General features: G+C 40.1%; 1 protein-coding gene across 2 annotated transcripts in view; it reads left to right on the top strand.

Annotated features, from left to right (window-relative positions):
* The window catches only part of NTM (neurotrimin), a 610,388-nt gene that overhangs the window by 566,662 nt on the left and 24,126 nt on the right, over nucleotides 1-19,600 (top strand). For both annotated transcript variants that reach the window (XM_088139030.1, XM_088139031.1), the window contains 2 exons: nucleotides 18,083-18,217; nucleotides 19,193-19,313. In XM_088139030.1, the coding sequence (XP_087995156.1) occupies nucleotides 18,083-18,217; nucleotides 19,193-19,313 (256 nt within the window). The remainder of the gene's footprint in view (nucleotides 1-18,082; nucleotides 18,218-19,192; nucleotides 19,314-19,600) is intronic.

Below are 19,600 nucleotides of genomic sequence, written 5' to 3'. Positions count from 1 at the left end.
TTCAGTGAGCACTTAAGCTTTTCCCCATTACATTTACATTATTAGTATTGTTTAATGTCCGTATTTACGATTCACGTTTGGATGGAGGGCAACAGCAGAGTGCCATGTGAAACGAATGACCCTTCATTCTAAGATGTCACTTGGAGCAACAAGTTCTTGCAGTGTTAATTTTTATTACCAGGAGGCAGCTGTAAATTGGCTTTGAATTGCTGTAGGGATTGTAATTAAATAGTTAGTCTTTCGCCTCCAAAAAAGAAGCAATCTTTCATGCCCTTCCTTTTACTTATCTTGAATCAGTTGCTGTCAACCTCGGCTATGGTAGTGTAAAGATTTATAGACCTTAGAGGTAAGTATTGACCACTGAGAAGCTGCCTTAATGTTCACCTTGAAGGACAATAAATTGTGCTATTGATTAAAGCTGAATGCCAATGGCTATATTGTTGTAAACATTTTAATAAAATTATCTCCATAAAATATTCTGCTTCTGAAGCAGGCACACAGCTCCCGGTTTCAATAGGAGAGCAGCTGTACATGCGATACAATCCAGAATGTGTTTTTAAGGAAGGGCGCGTGTCAGGTATGATTGTATAGATATGGGGAACTTCCAGATATGAAGCATCTCTTCATCTGGCCCATTCTCTAGGTTCTTGGAGAAAAGTTCTGACAAGAACAGAAGAGACCCATATTTTTCACCATATCCCAACTGTTCCATTTCTTTTGGAAGAGAGACAATTAAGCCACAGGGCTATGGAGCAAGAAAATTTTCCATGTCTCTCTGTTCATACAATATCAGATAATCTTTTTTGGTAAAACAGAAGCTGAGGAAGAAAAGACCCAGCAGGTCCTGCTATGCCTGTAGAGTCTTGATAGGTGAAGACACAGAGCTTACAGATTCAGAGAAGTGTGCCTGAACTCGCTATAGCTTTTGCTCTAATTAGCCAGCATGGACAGGTGTTGTCACAGCAAGCGGTCGGAGCCACCTGGGGCCTCATGAAGAGTTATTCAACTATAGATCCTACCCTTTGGAAAAGCCTGATGGAAGATGCCTCTGGGGTGTGTACTGTGTCTGAGGACAGGGCCAAAGCTACGTTTTATATATAGGAGAGGATAAAAAAAGATTCTAGTGATTTTGAACAGTACAGCTGAAGGCTCCATTCCTCACTGGAGGCTTCTTCCATGTCTTGTGAGACTATGAATCATGATCACCACTCTCAAAGTAGCTCATTATTTCTCCATGATTACTTCTTGCTTGGATCAAGAGTCCTGTTTTTTTGGTTTTTTTTTTTTTTTTAATACATAGCCTGATTATGAATCTCTTGCCTTAAACTTGGGAGCTTCTGTATGCCAACACTGTAGCTCTAGTACTAAGCTATAGCCCCCTTCTCCCAATTTATCCAACCTCTACTCAGTATAGCAAGCTGATGTTGTTTCTGGCAGATTTGTTTGTCTGCTGACACTCCCTTCTTCTGACAGATGAGTTCCCATCAAGCAGATACCTTGGGAAGTTTGACTGTCCTCCAGCTTATATATGACAATCTCTTTAATGTGCCAGCTCTGCCTTACCACTGTTGCTCCATGGGAGATAGAACTCTTTTATTTCTACCTTTCTCTTCTAGTTCCTTTCCTGCTGCCACTGCCTCTCACCTACCTTTGGAGAGGACACAAAGAACCGAAAGAGATGTCAGTGCTATTAACAAACTTGGCTGGGTTCCTTTGAGTACATTGATAATTTCAGCTTCATGCTTGCCTCATTATCCTTTCTTGATTTTGGCCCTCCTACGGTCCCTTAGCTGGAGGTACTGAAGAAGGAATTTCGACATGCAGATTACGTGTTCTGTTGCAATCACAAGCACTTCCAGAAGAACTTTAAGCACATAGGCCCACTTGCACATGGGAAATGTAATCAAAAGTTTGGATTTAATTTAAGTAATCCATTCCTCATAACATCAAAGACAACGATAAAAATAAAAGTCCCCATTATACTATCAATCTATGGAAAGTGACTATCAAAGAGTCGCTTTCTGAAGAAGCAACAGCTGTTGGTTAGTTAGCTTTACATATATTTTTGGCTGAGCTGTACAGACAGTTAGATATTTATAGTGCAGCCCTACATATTTCTATTCAGAAGTTATATTAAATTCAGTGGAATGTAGTCCCTGGCAAGTATGTATAGAATTGCAGCCTCAGTCTAGGTGTGTAATGGAAGGAAATATATAGAGGGGAATTAGGTTCCCCCCCCCAAAATTGGTCATAATAACTAGGTTGCTTCTCAAAAACCAAAAAAAAAGGAAGCTTTCCATTTTTTAAAAAAGAAAAAATTAAATATGGGCTTTGCTGCCTTTCTATCTTCATGTAAAATTATATTAGAGTGTTTTGCTTGTTGCCCTAATCCTTATAAAACATTTACTTTTTCTAGTCTATTTTCCTCCATTAGTGTTATTGTTATTATTGCTTTATTGTTGTTGTTCCCTTTCAAGAAATGAATTTGCAGAGATCTATAAATTAGCTGCTTGTTAGTAGGCAGTGATGAATTTGCATTGTGATGAGGAAGAGGAGGAGGAAGTTTAAATCAAATCCTGTTTCATGGGGTTCCTCATTCAGAAATTCCACATTCCTGTTCCATAGCCATGGTTACAAACCCAAGGCAGAGTTTGGAAGATGGTAGCAGAGGCTGGGAGGGTCTATCAGAAAATCATATTGGTTAGGAGTAATGCTATATTAGAAAATATTTGATCTTTGGTAAAGCCTGGTAGAATCTGAATTGTATTCTCTTACAAAACACTGGCTGGTTGGCAAGTAACTTAATGGGGTTCCCACCAGTAGTTCATCCTTCTATTTACATAAAGATGTCTCTTCGTTTGAATTGGGGCAATCAAACTGCTTCAGGCCATGCAGACTTCTCTCAGTCAGCAACCCGAACTATTGTCTTTGGCTGACCACAATTTACTCATATCTGGTTTCTCCATTTATGTTGAGACTACAATTCTCAAAATTCCCAGCAAGCACAGCCAATAGCAGACTAAGATTTCTGGAAGTTCTTCAGGCTGGGAAGGTTTGACCCAGTATATGTTAAAGTTTTGGTCACTCTTTGAGGACAAAATATCTTGTCCCATTGCTGGCTTTCTTAATAGGCAGGAAGAGCAAGGGTCTGGTGACAGATCCACCACAAACTGCAATGATGTCAGAATGATGACATCTGCACAGCGATGCATGGGAAGGCTGCTGTTACACCTTCGCAGCCCGATATCTGATGTAAGTATGTAAATTGCAGCATTTGCATGATGACATCATATATGGGGTATACTAAGTTACTTGTGCATTTCTCTTTTTCTTAAATATATTTTTTAATATACATGCGCACATATTTTAATAGTTGCCACATACTCAAAATAAGAGGTATGGCAAAGAATGCCTTTTTGTAAAGAGGGTGTGTGATGAAATTGTCTACTCCCAATGTCAGCCCTACAGAGTTAGCCCAGACCTGAAAGTAAACTCCACCAGAAGACTAGAATTATACTTTATTGGTAGGCTATAATAACAGGATCTTGCAAGTCTGTGCTTTTCCTCCCCTCCCTCTTATACCCCAGTCAGTCAGGGAGCTCCTACCTGAGGCTTTTTTTTTTTTTAATACTATCCCTGTTCCCAGGACTTAAGGAATGCATCTGCCCTTTTTGTGTACATAACAGTTCCTGAGTATTTGCTTCAAGGCCACCTCTCTGGCTCCCCAAGCCCAAAGGCTTGCCATAATCAAGAGTGGGCCAAGCTTGTCCCTTCTGGTGCAGAGCCTTGCTTGGGAGAAATTAAGACTCTCAAATAGCAGCAAAGCATTTACTACATGCATTATAAAAGGAAGTCCCTTTGGTAGTGGCATATTTCCTCTCATGAAGATTCTTAGGGTATGGAAGAAGGCAATGGCAGCATTTTTACTCCTTTTCTTAAGTTTTCCTAACTGTGTTGCTGAAGCCTCATACCTTCCACTTGGCTTCTCCACCTGTCAGCTGAAGTTATCATCTGCTGTCTTGGAGGCTGAGCTCCTCTCACCAGCTGCTGGTAGAACTTTGCCAGCTTACAGTTGCTTTTCTCCCAAAATCATCTGAACCATCCAAGTTCTTGGTGCAGGCCATTAAAATAGAAACAAAAGCAGCCAGAGGCAAAAAATAGAGGCCTGGCCTTACTGCAGAAGCTAGAAGAGCAGTCAACTTCCTGGGAATGTTTCCCAAACTGTCCGTGCAGACTCACAAGGGCAATGGAAGTGGGAGTTGAATTGACTTTTTTAGCATTCTGAACAGTTCATATGGATGGGTTCCGATGCCTGTTTTAATTTGTATATTACAAACATGGCTTTCAGGCTAATTCACTGCCCATATAATATGGCTTCAGAAATACTCTGTTTCTGTAAAGCTATGCTTTTCAAGCGCTTTACTGTCAAGAAAAGCCCTCCATGCAGCTTATTTGCTGAAGAATCATAATCATAGAGCTGTAGAAATGCTGTTAAGGGAAGACTGTGGAAGTTGGGGGCAAAGTGATGTCAGACACAAACTCATTTCAATTTGTCTGTTGCTTTGGGGGCTCGCTTGTTTGACTCTGTTGGAATATTTTTCTTATATGTTTACAATAAGGAAAGATTGTATAGGAAAGATAGTAATGCTGGCTCCTGTTACTATAGACAAGTGAATATATCATGTAGCAAAATCTATATAAAGGAAAACATATATCTTATGTATAGAAAAACACATGTATAGGAAAGATAAAATGCCCATTGTTTTAGCTCTACATAAAGAGACATCTGTTTAACTATAAATAAGGGAATTTGCCATAACTCTTAGATAAGAAAACATCTGTTTTAGCAGAGGAAGGAAGGAAGGAAGGAAGGAAGGAAGGAAGGAAGGAAGGAAGGAAGGAAGGAAGGAAGGAAGGAAGGAAGGAAGGAAGGAAGGAAGGAAGGATTGTACAGGAGGAAAATGTTCATGCTGATAGTGTAGAAACTATTGTAATAAGCTAACACATTCCATTCCATTGATAATGATTGGCCAAATTCCTATAAAAAGGGAGATTGAAAGGTGTTCTGCATGTCCACCCATCCAAAGCTAATAACTTTGGATTGAATAAACATATCTCCTTTGACTCTCCACTGATTGTCTGGTGATTTCTATTAAATTCCCAGCTTAGGACACAAACAGAGAAAGGGAAGGATTCTCATTCTTCTGACAACTCCAGCCCTCATCACCCTCACCAACCTAGTTCCATGGATGATCAAGTTCCTCATCCAATTCCCTCAACACTCTCCTGACTTCTTGTTAAGGACAATGGCTAGTGGCTGTCTTCCACTGTTAGTCTCCATGAGGACTCCAGAATTCTCAGTACAGTTTCAAAATGACTATTATAGAAGTGGCACTGGGGAAGGGGGGGGAAAAAACCTTTCTACAAGATTAGAAGAATTTAAGATTCAACTGTGTAGATTTAGAGCAGTCCTTCCCATTCTGGTGTCCTTGAGATCTGCTAAACTTCAGCTCCCAGATTCCCTATCTAGTATGGCCAACAGAGAAGAATTTTTGAAATTCTAATATAGCCGGGCAGCTCTAGGTTAGTAAGTCTGGTTTGCATAAGACAGTGTGTATTTGAAATCTCACATATTGTGACCAAGGATGCTTTAGGGTTTTGTTTTGCATGTTCTCAGAGAAACTACAAGCAAAACGGGAAGTGTGTGCATCACAGATTGATATAGAAATGAAATAGAAAGGACACGTATGTGAATCTGACGTGGACCAGAAATGGAATTACTTGTCCATCTCTAGCTGTTAGCTGGCAGTATGGCAAATTAGCACAGCTGAGTAAACCAGCTCCCTAATCTTACACCCCCTCAGTTTCTGCTAAAGAATGCTTTTGTTTGTTACTTTGAAAAGCTGCTTTTAATTAGTTACGGTCTGAGTGAATTACAAAATTAATTCCCAGGAGCAGCAAAGGCTTTTCCCTAGCATCACCTCAAGGGACTGCATAGTATGAAAAAGAAAAAAGAAAAAAAAGTAATGCCTTCTTCACAAACAAGTATCAATACTCTTGAAGAAGGGAGCATATTTTTAGCATATGCTAAGAAAAAGAAGACTGCTTGTGAAATCCATGTAACTCTCTCATATTTCCTGAATTGATTCAGTGCCTCTAGCTTGCTAGATCCAGCTACGTACCCTTCCCCTTCCTTCCCCCTTCTACCACTCCAAACAGTCCAAGAGGAAAAGGAATAAGACCCTAGGCAAGAAGACAGTAATGACTGGAGCAATGCAGGGGGAAAGATATTCCAAAAAGAAACAAAGCTAGAGGGAAAGAGACAGGATGGAGCACTGGTCTGAATAGAAACCTCCCTGGTATGGAAGATGTGAAGCTTTTGATTATTGATCCCATAAAGAATGAGAGTTTATCCTATAGAAAGTTATGAAATGGAAAGGTCCAAACCTGGTCTTTTCCCATACTTTTTCTGTTCAAGTTCTATATGATGCCAGTGGGAAAGGTTCTCAATTATGTTACAGTGAGATGTCATCAAAATACTGATGACTTAAGCACAGTTTTACAGAAATGTTGATGGCATGCTTCTTCAGAGGACTTCTCTGTTTCTCATTCTCTCATGCATGCACATATTATTTTCAAAGGTGCTGGCAGTTCATACTCAAAATTTCCTTCAGTCATGCTGGCTGAGAATCCTAAAGCATTTATGGAAAATTAAATTATGGAAATCTTAGTCAGTTAATCATATGTTTTATCTGATTACTTGATTCATTATTTGATTAAAGTTGTAATCTTATGTTCCATTAATAAGGAGCAAACCCAACAGAGTTCACCTCTATAGGAATAGAGTTGTATAGGGTGTTCAGTGTTCTAAGTTGTCATTATTTTCTGTGGGTGTCTGAATACTCACCAAATAATTGTTCCTATAATATTGCAGTTCAGTAATACCCCCTTCCAAACAAAGTATGAAAAAAATGAAAGGCTAGTATATACAAAGAGGAGCGTGTGATCAGATTAATGTTTCTGTATCTTCCTAATATTCTTAATATTTAAAATAGCAGTTTATGTTGTAATTAATTGAGGAATATGCAATAATAAATAATATGATATATCTGGTTCTGTGGATTTGATTTTAATTTTCTGTATGCCAGTGTAAAGAGCATTAATCAGGCAGTAATTAAATCTGTAGCATTAGTGTTGTGTAAAGCAACGCCTTACATAAAAATCACCACTCAGTGTTTATTTATAAGTCTGTACAATTTTTAAAAGATGGAATTCACAAGCACTCCTATTAAGACTTTATCCTCTAAGAATTTCAAAAGCTGTTGATGTTTCCATGCATGAGAGGAGCAACATGAAATGAAAGACGCTCTTTAGCTCTATCGCTGATGTCGTACCTCCTTCTGTCTTAGCTTTCCAGAGAGAAGGAAGAGATAGTAGGATTGACTCACCACATTCTCACCTAAAGTTTCCAAAACATTGATCAAGTTGAGCTTATAGGTATTCCCTCTTCTTTTCAACTGCTACAATAGTTTGGAGATTCCCCCTTCCCATCTGCCTGCTGTGGCCCAAAAATAGAACTGTGTGGTACACTGGAGAAATGGGGCCAGAGGATGGTAATTATAGTGCATGAAAAGAATTGTGTGTAGGTGCTATCTGGAGGACAATGTTACTCTTGGAATGCCATTTGATTGCTACCTTTATCCAATGTTCAACAACAACAACTTTATTGATTAGTCATCTGACCATATCCAAAAACTATAAAACCAATACAGAGAAAACAGGACATATTCATAATAAATCGTCATCCTTGAAGTCAACCCCAATCTGTTCTAGGAGGTCTATCCTCTTCAAAATGACCTTTGATATAAAAATTGCAGTCTTGCTAGTGATATGCAGGTTCGTTCCCTGCAAGAGGTAAGACAGTTTCTCCTGGGTGTCCCAATATTTTTTTAGTTTTTAAATAAGGATCTAAGTAAACATTCCTTTCTGCAGAGTACAGAAACAGGATATATGTGATGTCTTCAACAGCAGGTACATGACAGATACACAGTCTTCCTTCAAATGGAACTCCATGGAACTTCCCATATCTTACCATAGAATCTAGTTGATCCAAATGTACTCTAGAGAAAGCTCTTCTATGATGTTGAGGCATGGACATTGTTAAATACTTTTCTGTCTGGGAGGCTGATTTGTGTTGAGCCAGCCACTTCAAGGACTTAGCATGTTTAAGGGATACATTATCATCTTGGTCAGCCATTCCAAGGCCCTTTGTTTGAAGCTTTTCTTGGCCTTCAGATCTGATTGGACTAATGTTGTTGCAGTTGCCTGACTTCCAACTTGTTTCTAAGCATAGTTAAAGGTATGGGTTATTGCCTATAAAACCTCCCATGGAATATGCTATATGTCTGTGTGCTCAGTGTAGGAAGCCTAACTCCCCAACTTTTGTTGAATGGCGCAGGAAGAGTTGTTCCTACCTTTAAAATGGATTAGCTAGAGGCATGTTGCTTATGTAGAGATGCTCTGCTACGACCCTTTCCTTTAGACTTTTGCTTGACTGCAGTGTGCAACTGGGCCTCTTTCAGTAACAGAAGTACAATTGTTGATCACACTCTTTCGAAAAGAGCACTGGGCTGCCCTTTACCTATCTCTTTTCGTCTCTGGGAAGATGTTAGACTGTTTTTTTTTATTTCAACATGTATTTCTATTAACATAGGTGTTCCATTTTGCTGCAGTGAAAGTAGTGTTGCTTTCATTTTCATTTTGTTCAGCTTTCTGCTTCTTGCAGAATTCTGTTATTAGGGCTTTATTTTTCATCGGATCAGATTTTGGGGAAGTAGAGAACTCTAAGCAAATCTGTGCCAGTGAAAATGAATATAAGGTGACAGTGCATAACGCCCAAATGACCAGATGCACACTCCCAACCTGTAGGTCAGTGTTTCTCAATCTTGGCAACTTTAAGACGAGTGGACTTCAACTCCCAGAATTCCCCAGCCAGCATGGCCAGCTGGGGAATTCTGGGAGTTGAAATCCACTCGTCTTAAAGTTACCAAGGTTGAGAAACACTGCTGTCGGTAAATGAATGTTTCTTCCATGCTTGAACCACCGTGGTAGTCATAAGCTCAGGTATGTCCTGTTGCACGTTTCTGGAGCATGGGCTGTGTTGATAGACTGTTTACTTAACCTCTGCTCATTTCTCTGAGTCCAGTCTATTTGTTTCCAGCTTTCCTGGTGGCTGCTAACGTGTAAGATTTCTCCCCAAGTCTCTCAACAAGAGTTCCCATTATAAATAGTCAAAAACATGCAGAGGCCATGGAGCGTAGTGTTTTAGCAATTATTTTCAATCTGTGCCTTCCTCCACGGACAGATAAAATGGCTAGTAACATCCAGCAGGGAATGCTGCAGAAAAAGACTGTATTAAATCTCATATTATAGGGGCAAAGAGGTGTTGGGGAATGATCATAATGTATTCCAGAGACTGAAACTTAGCAAATAAATGCTTGGCTTGAAAGCGATGTGTGTTTTATTTGATACTTCGTGCTCTTAGACCGTCTCAACTGGATTGAGATTTTAAACGCTTTCAGCTTTAGGTGTTATTTGCTGATCTGATGTAGATCAAAATATGGTTTTACTTTCAAGGTTAAACCACAGTAGCAATCTCTCCGAATCCATAAGGAAACCCCTTCTCCCCGATGCGCCCGTTCCTCCCCCAACTATCTGGTGGTGTTTTCTCTGAAAGGCAGTATTGCTAAGGGGGGAGAGAGCTGCCTATTTGCGTAGCAATTTATGGTGGAGAATATAGAGCAGGATTTTTCAAACCTGGCAACTTTACGATGTGTGGACTTCAACTCCCAGAACTCCCCAGCCAGCACGCTGGCTGGGGAGTTCTGGGAGTTGAAGTCCACACATCGTAAAGTTGCCAGGTTTGAAAAACAGTCATGTAGAGGATGTATCCATGTATTCTATGACATATAATTTTGTAAAATAAACAAATAAGGATATCAATGCGTGTAAAAATGCAAAGAACCACTGTTTCAAACATCTGCAAGCCCCTTTGTAAGGGGACGAAAAATGTGACATGGGCCTTGTCTAGCCCATTCTCCTTCTCTCCCTCTGGATTCCACTTTCACAGCATCTTTCACCAAAATGTTCCACCTAAACTATAGGCAGAGATGTGGGGGCAGATATGTCACTGTCCTCCTGCAGTAGCTTAGCAGTAATGCAAGAGGAAGAGACATTCTACCATTCTAGAGTATCACTTCATGGCGGGAGTCTCCATTTTCCCTGGTAATTGTACTTTTTTTTTTTCTTTTATGCTTACGTTGAAAGCAGCCGTGGCAGGAGGAAAGAGGGAATTCTGTTGGGAGCATCTCCATCATTCTGCATCCCTCGCCAAACAACATGGAATGCAAATAGCAGTCTTTGCGCTCTCTCTTCCTCTTTCCCACAGACAGAGGTAGAGAATATTTGGGGAAAAGGCAGCAAAGCAGCTTTTGGGGTCTATCTATGGGGGTGAGCATTTAAAAAAAAACAATATATCAGACATTTTCTCATTAAAAAGCCTTCTGAGAAATGTAGGCTCACTCTGAAAGTAATTAAATAAGGCACTCAATTAGATTATATGGGAACAGAGAGAAAATGGGGGATCTGATGTCTAGCTTATCCTAAGGCCAAAAACATGATTGGTTGAGGATCTTGATGTTGGTTATCTAGTCATAGTATTATCATGATTTATAATTCCCATGTCCTATAAAAATGTATTGAAAGAAGAAGGGAGGTGCGTGTTTTTGCCCAGCAGAGCCCTTAAAGGGTGTAAAGGATGACATATGCATCCAAAGTGATCTGGAATATAGGCACCTTTATCTTGGGATCACCGTGAATTTTGCATGGCATTATCTTAGAACAATGTTCCATATACCTTGGATTACAACTCCTGCATTTCTTTGCCATCATCCGTATAGTTTGGGTGAATGAAAACTGAAATGCAAAACATCTGGATCTATCTCCAATTCTAGCAGATGGAATAAATCTGGAAGCTTGGCATGTGGCATATCAGAGCAAAATTTAAATTAAGAAGGTAATGGTCATATAGAAGTAAGGCTCAGGAATTCAGCCTTGATCTTCAGAAATTCAGAGAGTTGCTAGCCTCCCTCCATCTAACATGCTGATTTTAACGTAGTGCTTACCAGCTTTTGCCCTTCCTGAATGTTTCCTATGCAGTTCTTTCAAAAAAAGCATACATGTCCAGGTTGATGTCAGCCACTTGAGGTAGGCCAGCTCAGGAAACACACTCTGCAAGAACTGCGAGAACTCTATTGATGTAGCCTATAATAACAGAATCTCAAAAGCTTGCCAGTGCTTCCCATTCCTTCCCACTTATACCAAAGAAAGTTAAGGCAGAGTCACTTTCAATTTCTTTCTAATGTTATGTTCCTGTACCAGACTTAAATCATGTTTTGCTAGCTGCCCCCACATATTTTCTCCAAGGACATCTCTGTGGTTCTCCACATTTATGGCCTGGGCCATGAAGGGTTTTGTGGGCGCAACAAGCAACTTGAATTGCACCTGGAAGCCTACTGGTAATTAATAACCTCATGCAGGAGTGGTGTTACATGGGCATACCACAGTTGCCCCAAACTATTTTCACTGCTGCATTCTGGACCATCTGTAGCTTCTGAGTGTTTTCAAAGGCAGACCCATGTAGAACTCATTGCACTAACCCATTCAAGGATAAATTCACCACCACCTGGACCCAACCACATACCACCTCCAGGGAGGCCTTAACCAACCAGGAGGGGCATGGATCTAATATGTATTTGGCCATGCTTACAACCCCCAGGATCTCCACTTCCTTGAGAGTCACAGACTCAAACTCCTACCAGGTCACCAAGCCAAATAATGTCTCAGTTACTCAATAGGACCTGCATAGTCAGGGTCCAGCTCAGAGCAAATCCAAGTGATGTTGTCTGTAAGATACCTGGAATAATATTCACAGTGGCTTCTTCCCTGAGAGGGACCAGGTCCTTCTAAATAGGACCGCTGGGTGGCTATCCTTTCTTAACTTAGTACTTACTGCCTTCCATTCTGATAATAGTAGTCCATCAGGACAGGGAAGACTGCTTTTGAGCAGAGTCTGTGGCATGCTAACAAAATGACTGCAGTTCATTTGTATCACAATAGCAAACTACACATTGGTAATATGGGGCCTTCCCAGCAATGTAAAGCTTTTGGCATGTCATCCAGTGAAGAGCAGATTCACTAAATAGCCTCCATCCAGTTGAAGGAATAAATTGGGTTCTTTGATAATTAGGAAGTGAGCAGGCTATTGTTTGCCTCCCCAATCCTTCCAAAACAGAAATGAAGATTGTGCATGGACTGTCTTGAGGCTGTTCGCTTACATTCATTTTATCAGCAGAGTCCATGTGTTGCTGAGAAGTTGATTTTAGGTCAAGCATAAAGGGATCCTTTTTCTGTTCTTCTTTTTTTTTCATCAGCATATTCAGAGCAGTTTGTGGATTATAAAACTGCACATTTTCCCCCTTCTGGACTGTCTTTCTCCTGAATTACTGACTTGGGGGTAACACCTTTGCCAGTTTCCTTCCAGTTATGCTAGGAACTCATGAGTTCAGCATTTCTTCCACAGTGAAATGCTCCACAAGGAATTCCAGAAGTGGAACTTGGAAGCAAATAGATGTTCAGAGTTCATCACAAAAGATGTAGGTTGCCTAACAAGCCATCAAGGCAGCTTCATACCTTTCAGAAGTCTAGGATAGAGAGGCTCTGAATAGGGCCTGGGTTTATTGGAAAGGACAAGATGTGTGTGTGTGTGTGTGTGTGTTTCACAGAGGGCAAAAGAACTGATTCTGAAAAGCAAAAATGCAGGTGCTCTTTCTTACTGAAGCTGATGCTGCTTCAGTAAGAGATTCAAGGTGTGGCCAGTTAGTTTGACTTAGTGCAGTGTTGTCCAAACTTGGCCACTTTAAGATGAGTGGACTTCAACTCCCAGAATTCCCCAGCCAGCCATGCTGGCTGGGGAATTCTGGGAGTTGAAGTCCACTCATCTTAAAGTGGCCAAGTTTGGACAACACTGACTTAGTGTAATGTGATTTCTAACAAGGTTTATGGCCTAGTGCAATATGAGCACATCCCATTCTGACAGGAAAAAAAACATGGTTAAGAAAACCATGGCTTAATACAGCATGTGAATAAGATCTTTGTTTTTGGTAGAAGTGACCTAAAAATGCCTCTCTCCAAATTTTTGAGGAAGAAATACAGATCTGAAAAGGCAGTTTAGGGAAAGAAATGTACAGGAGTTGTACAGGAAGAAATGCACAACAACATGATTGCAGAGAGGTCCTCTATATTCCTTTAATGAATGTTGGTGATAATAGAAATTCAACTGAATGAGAATGTGAGACAAAATATTTTGCTCATTTGGAGCAAAAGAAAAAGTTGATTAGGGGGACTGCTGCCTCCCCAGAAATGCCATTTATTGTCACACAGTGACTGCATTCAGAAAACATGCTTATCACTGGTTATTGGATTAACCCTTTACATGAGTTCACACAATGTATTGACTCATACATTGATCAAGAGTTCATATAATACACTAAGCCAGAAGAAAAAGGAAGGAAAAAATAAAAACCCCTTAATTTAGCACTACTAAACGTAGCATGTTGAGCAACTGCAACTGCAAAAGTTTTATCTGCCCTGGTTCAGGACGTTGTATAAATACTGTGCCGCATCTCTGGATATTTCAATTTTCTTTTTCCTAAGCTGCCAGAAAACTTGGATTTGGTCAGAAGTGGGTAGAAACCCTTATGCAGAGGACAAGAGAGGGAAGTAGGGGTGGGAAAAAGCAAGGGGGGGGGGAATGTGTTGAAGCTGACATTAAGACTAGCCAATTAAGGATAACATTGACATCCCTTTTTAATGTATACATATTTCATGGGGTTATTGGTTTATTTAAAACTGGATAATGATGGGGAAGCATCCAGAACAGAGAAGATGTTTCTTGTTACACTATTTTGCCTAATATGTGTCAGCAACTCTCCACCCTCAAATAAATTTTAGAAGCCCCAGGATGTCATTGGAGAGGCCCCAGAGAATCTCTCTTCCTCAGATTCCTTTGAGAATTGGTGCTGAGTTTATCTATGGCGCACTACTGGGCAGAGTAGTTATTTCTGACTTAAGTGGAACCATTCATCTGTTTCATTATTTCCCTGTGAAAGAACAGACTGAGAAGTTAATTGAGTAACTAATTCTAAAAGAATTATCCAAGAAGCAAAGTGAGTTTCTCCCGGAAAGCCTCTTAATCTTATTTTTTGTAAGCTAGAGGACAAGTCACATTTGAGGAAGCTTGGGGGTTTACATGATATAACTCCAAAGTCACAATTTTAAAAATTTTGATGGATATTGTTTTAAGAAATCATAGCTTTATATTGGCAGCCTTGAGAAAAAGAGATGAAAGCCTCTCAATTATAAACATGTCCTATAAATTAGCCCTATTGCGTTATTTGAAATGAAGATTTCAGCATGGCAAATGTGTGTTAAAAGGGATGTCATTATTTAAACAACAGTGATTTAAATGTAATAGCATTGCAGTAGGACCAGTTTGTCATTGCAGTATAGGAGGGAGCATGACAAAGGTAATTTGGGATCCTTCCTATTTTTCGGGAAGTTAGTGGGGACATTTGATTGATCTGAAGATTTATTTGTATAAACATCTTGTGGGAGACAAGAAATCAGTTGTGGAGAGTGATTCATGAAAATAAAGACTAGAGGATCCATCACCACTCTCTCTGTAAGAGGCCTAGTTGGCACAGCCCTCTGTTTCACAGAGGGATGTGCTAGACTTGGTGCTGTAAGAAACTGTTGGAATGCCAGAATTTCAGCTACCACCTTAAGGCATTGTGTGTCTTTGGAAAGTTGTGGTAGGATATCTTTACCTCCTGTGTTACTAGCTCAGTTACTAGTGTGTGTGTGTGTGTGTAGTGGGAGATGTTTAAACATTCTCTCTGCCATTGTCATCCAATGGCAGAAAACAGCTGTCCAGAGCTAATTTATTTCCTAATGCTGCAGCAATGTTAATTCATAATTTACACTGGTAATTCGAGCTATTATTAATTTCAGATGGTGTAGGGCAAGCCTAATTAAAATATGACACCAATTGCCACACATATGTACCAAGGACTACCATTTAAAATTAATGGGAATATTAAGTGTGACACTGGTCTCAGACATTCTTTGCTCAGTAATTACATCATTATGCCTGCAAATATTTGATAAAAGAAGATGGAGTGGTTTAAGAGAAATAAATAAGACAATGCTATCTGTGTTTTTCTTTCTACCCACTTCTTGCAATCCTTAAAGTAATCTTCTTTCCCTCCTTCCTCCTTTCCTTCCTAAACTAGTTTTCTTGATTCCATATTTGATTTATTCTCTTCTGATGTCAAAGATCAAGGTTGTTTTGAATAAGTGAACAAAGCCTGTTATTTTACCCTTGACTACACAGAGCTTTGCTCACAAAAACAGACATACTCATTGCATTAAAAAGCTAGAACTTTGATTATTAAACTATGAGTTCTATATTGGCTTTGATATATAGCAGATCAACAGAAAGGTTGGTTTGCTGAGACCCCTGGCAATTTTCAGGTGGTCCATGGGAACATTGCGTGTCGGGGGGAGAACCTTTGGGAACTGTTGTACTATATTAAAAAATATATTTTGATTCTGATGCATTTTAACTGCCTATGGCGGTGTTTCTGAACTTCACCAATTTTAGGATGTGTGGACTTCAACTCCCAGAATTCGCCAGCCAGCATGATGTCAGGGGAATCCTGGGAGTTGAAGCGTATACATTTTAAAGTTGCTGAGGTTCAGAAACACTGGTCTACACTGTAAACACAAGCTCTACAGAGTGCACAGGGGGCATGCACAGCCCTTGTCTGCAAACAAAAGACAACTTTTTCCCAGGTTGTCCTACAGAAGGAAGCCATATGTTCCTGAGAAAAAAATGTTGCTGCTTTCAAATGTTACAGAGAGGTGATATCTCTCAGACTTCCCCAACCAGGGCTTGGCAGAGAATCATGGACTTCCTGCCTTTACTTCAGAGTTCCTCAACCTCCGCAACTTTAAGATGGCTGGGGAATTCTGGGAGTTGAAGTCCACCCATCTTAAAGTTGCAGAGGTTGAGGAACCCTGCTTTACATGACAAAAGTTGTTTCCTAGGTGAGGACTTGGCAGATGTCTTACAGACATGGTTTGTTTTTAAGAATCTTTCATGACAAACCAGAATCAAGACAAAGGGAATGGTTGATTGCTCCTTGCCTGTGGAAGTGTGCAGATGTCTCCTGTGCCCATGGAGTTCAAACCAGTACTTCAATCTTACTGCCCTTCCCATGAATTAATGGACTCCATTCATGGTGTTTGGTGGCCTTGAAGCCAAACACTTGCTTTATGCTTATATTGCTGCCAACTTGGGCCTGAGAAGTGCAGCCACTCAGCTTACTTCTCACACCAGATGAGCACACCCCACATGCTTCAAAGCACCTTTTTGTCTTTGAACCTAAAGTACTGCACAGCCCTAATAACTAACCCAAATTTATGCAAGGCTAATTGTCTCAAGCCTCTGTGGGTATATTGAAGAATTGTATTATCCAGAAAAAGCCAGAAAGGTTTTCTGTTTCATCACAGGGACAACAGGAAGATCAAATAGAAGTTAAGCCATTATCAGAGCCTCACCCCACCCCCAAATTAGGTTAAAATTCACTTCTTGAGCACTAAAACCGTTGATCTTGGTGCCAGATAGTCAGTGGGATACAAAATGAGCTAACTAAGATCATGTATAGAACCAAGCAATAGGCTCAGTGGATAATGACAATTATATAAAATACTGCTAGGAAAAGAATGCCTGTTAAATTAAAAAAAACAGCAAAACAACAAGCAAGAATTGAATTTAAAGGTAGTTGCATTTCCTTTCAAACAAAGGATCTAAGATCTGGTAATGGAGGAATTATTGGGTTGATTGAATAGTTCAGTGAAAGCCAATCTGCTAAAAGGCAAAAGAAGTCATCTGGATAAGGTCTTGTGAGATCTTATCAGGAATTCTGTGACCAACTAGAAGTGGCAATCCTGCTTTGTGACTCATTTATTTTTTCCCCTGTGGCTGTGGATTGGCCAATTCAAAGGTTCAGTCCAAGAGCTTCCCAGGATGATGGTGACTGATTAGATACCTAATGCAAAATCCCATTATTTCCTGGGGAGATTCCCAGCAAATCAACCAATGGAGAAAAGTATGAGTTTCTCCTTAATTCTATGGTGTAGGTGGGTGAACAGACAGTAATCAATGGTCCCCTGCCTTCCCATGGCTGCTTCTAGCCTTTCTCACCTGGGCTATTGCAAACCAAGCAGAATCCAAACAGAGGCAACTTTGGGGAGGGGGGGAATTAATGTCAACCAGTGTAAGGCCCCAAAAGGCACCTCAGAAGAAAACAAGCCTTCTGGGTTTCTTTGCAACAATCCTACTCTAGGAAAGCTTTCTTTCTTGGATTACCTGTGTACAAAAACATGCCCCAGTGTGTTCAGAGGGGCCATTAATATAAGTTAAGAGATCTTAAGGATACACTCTTTGTCCCGTTTGAGCTTCATAAAGCCAGGATTTCCTGTGTTGTAGATGAAGGGAATAATCCCACTCAGCATCTTCAAAGAAATCAACAGGCTTAGTACCTTTTGCACACAGGTATTCAGTAGCACACTGCCAAGCCAGGCTGCCTGCAACTCATTCATATGTCCTGTTTCTGTTTCCCACATCAAGAGACTCAATAAATGAAGAAAATGAATTCATAGTAGAATCCAGAAATACCAACTGCATTAATGTTGCATGAAAGATGATACCTGGTGACCAGAGACTGTCTCTATATGTATCCTACCACCTTATTGTATTGCTGCATAGTCTAGCTCTGTTATTTCTTTCTTTCTTTCTTTCTTTCTTTCTTTCTTTCTTTCTTTCTTTCTTTCTTTCTTTCTTTCTTTCTTTCTTTCTTTCTTTCTTTCTTTCTTTCTTTCCTAATTTGGCTGCCTACAGCTTCAGGATTCATGAGTGAAGATGAATACTTGGAGATCACCAGCATCACCCGGGAACAGTCAGGGGAGTACGAGTGCAGTGCGTCCAACGATGTTGCAACTCCTGTTGTGCGGAGAGTAAAAGTCACCGTAAACTGTGCGTAATACTGAACTTTTCTTGCCCCTTCAGCTCAGAGTAAGGAGGGTTCACTCCCTCTTTTTGATGAATATTCTGTTTAACCTTCAGGGGATTAATGAAAACATTCAGATGCTTTACCTTAAATCTGGTCATTACTCAATCTAACCAAGAATTGTTGGTTTTCATTGACAACTGCATTCTAAGATCTTGATCTTTCAGTCTTCTGGTTGCCTCAGTTAATGTTAACTGGACATTTTAAGAGACTGAATCCAGAGCTTTATTCATTAAAATGATGGGGTCCACCACTGAGCTATGAAGTCTTCTTAATGCATATTCATTGCAGTTTAGTCAACTGCTGGGAGGAGTCTTAAAACAGTCTTGTGACAAACTAAAGCATGTATTCTAGGGCGTGTATCCTTTCTCAAATTTTGCAATCTACAGATATATTGAGGTTGCAATTCTCAGTGTTTCTTGTTCACTTAATTGGTAGCCTTTCTTTGTATGCAGGGATACTGATATGCAGACAGGTATTCATTCATGCAGGCAAACCTACATTCATTTAGAGGTTAACATTATTGCTTTATATATTTGCTGTGACAGTGACTTACGTGCACTCACCTACATAACCATCCTCAGGACACACATCCCCTTGCACTCATAACCAAAGAATCTGAAAAGAAATGATGTATTGTCACTCTGTAGGTTACAGGTGTTTGTGGCCAAAAAGTATGAAACATGCCATGCCTGTGAGTGTGGATTGAATGTATCATTGACTATATCATCAAATTTGGAAGTTATTTCTTTCAGATTGGCTATAAAGCCATCTTTAGGTCACGTTCTGGGCACTGCTTTGCTGCACCAAATATTTTCTAAGAGCACCTGCAGATGAAACTCAAACTGCTGGTTGTGAGGCACCCAACAAGTGCGCAAAGAAAAGTTTTTGAGGCAATAACATGCATTCCATAGATGCCTAACTTGTTCCTTTCTCTGCAGACCCACCATATATCTCAGACACTAAGAATACTGGTGTGCCAGTGGGTCAGAAGGGTATCCTTCAATGTGAAGCCTCTGCAGTTCCATCAGCAGAATTCCAGTGGTATAAAGATGACAAACGGTACATGAATTACTTAAGGGGGGCATTGTGGGAAGTATCACAGCTGCTAAAACAGAAACGAGCTATTCCTTTAAAATCATGTAATTCTGCTACCATGTAAACAGAGGAATACAGAGGGAAAGGATGGTATGTGTGTTTGTATGCGTGTGTGTGTGTGTATGTGCACACTAATTTATGTCCATCACATAGGATCACACAATTGGAAATGGAGTCCATTGAGTCTAACCCTTGCTCATTGGAGGGATCCTGACAGATTGCTGTTAGCTTCTGCATGAAGCCATCCAGCA

The sequence above is a fragment of the Python bivittatus genome, unplaced genomic scaffold (genome assembly GCF_059951505.1).
Source record: "Python bivittatus isolate LINGU-HERP-01145 unplaced genomic scaffold, Pbiv_v1 ctg000320_np1212, whole genome shotgun sequence".
In the NCBI taxonomy this organism is placed as follows: domain Eukaryota; kingdom Metazoa; phylum Chordata; class Lepidosauria; order Squamata; family Pythonidae; genus Python; species Python bivittatus.
Note: the sequence above shows the minus strand (reverse complement) of the source record. Positions and strands in the feature narration are given on the sequence as shown.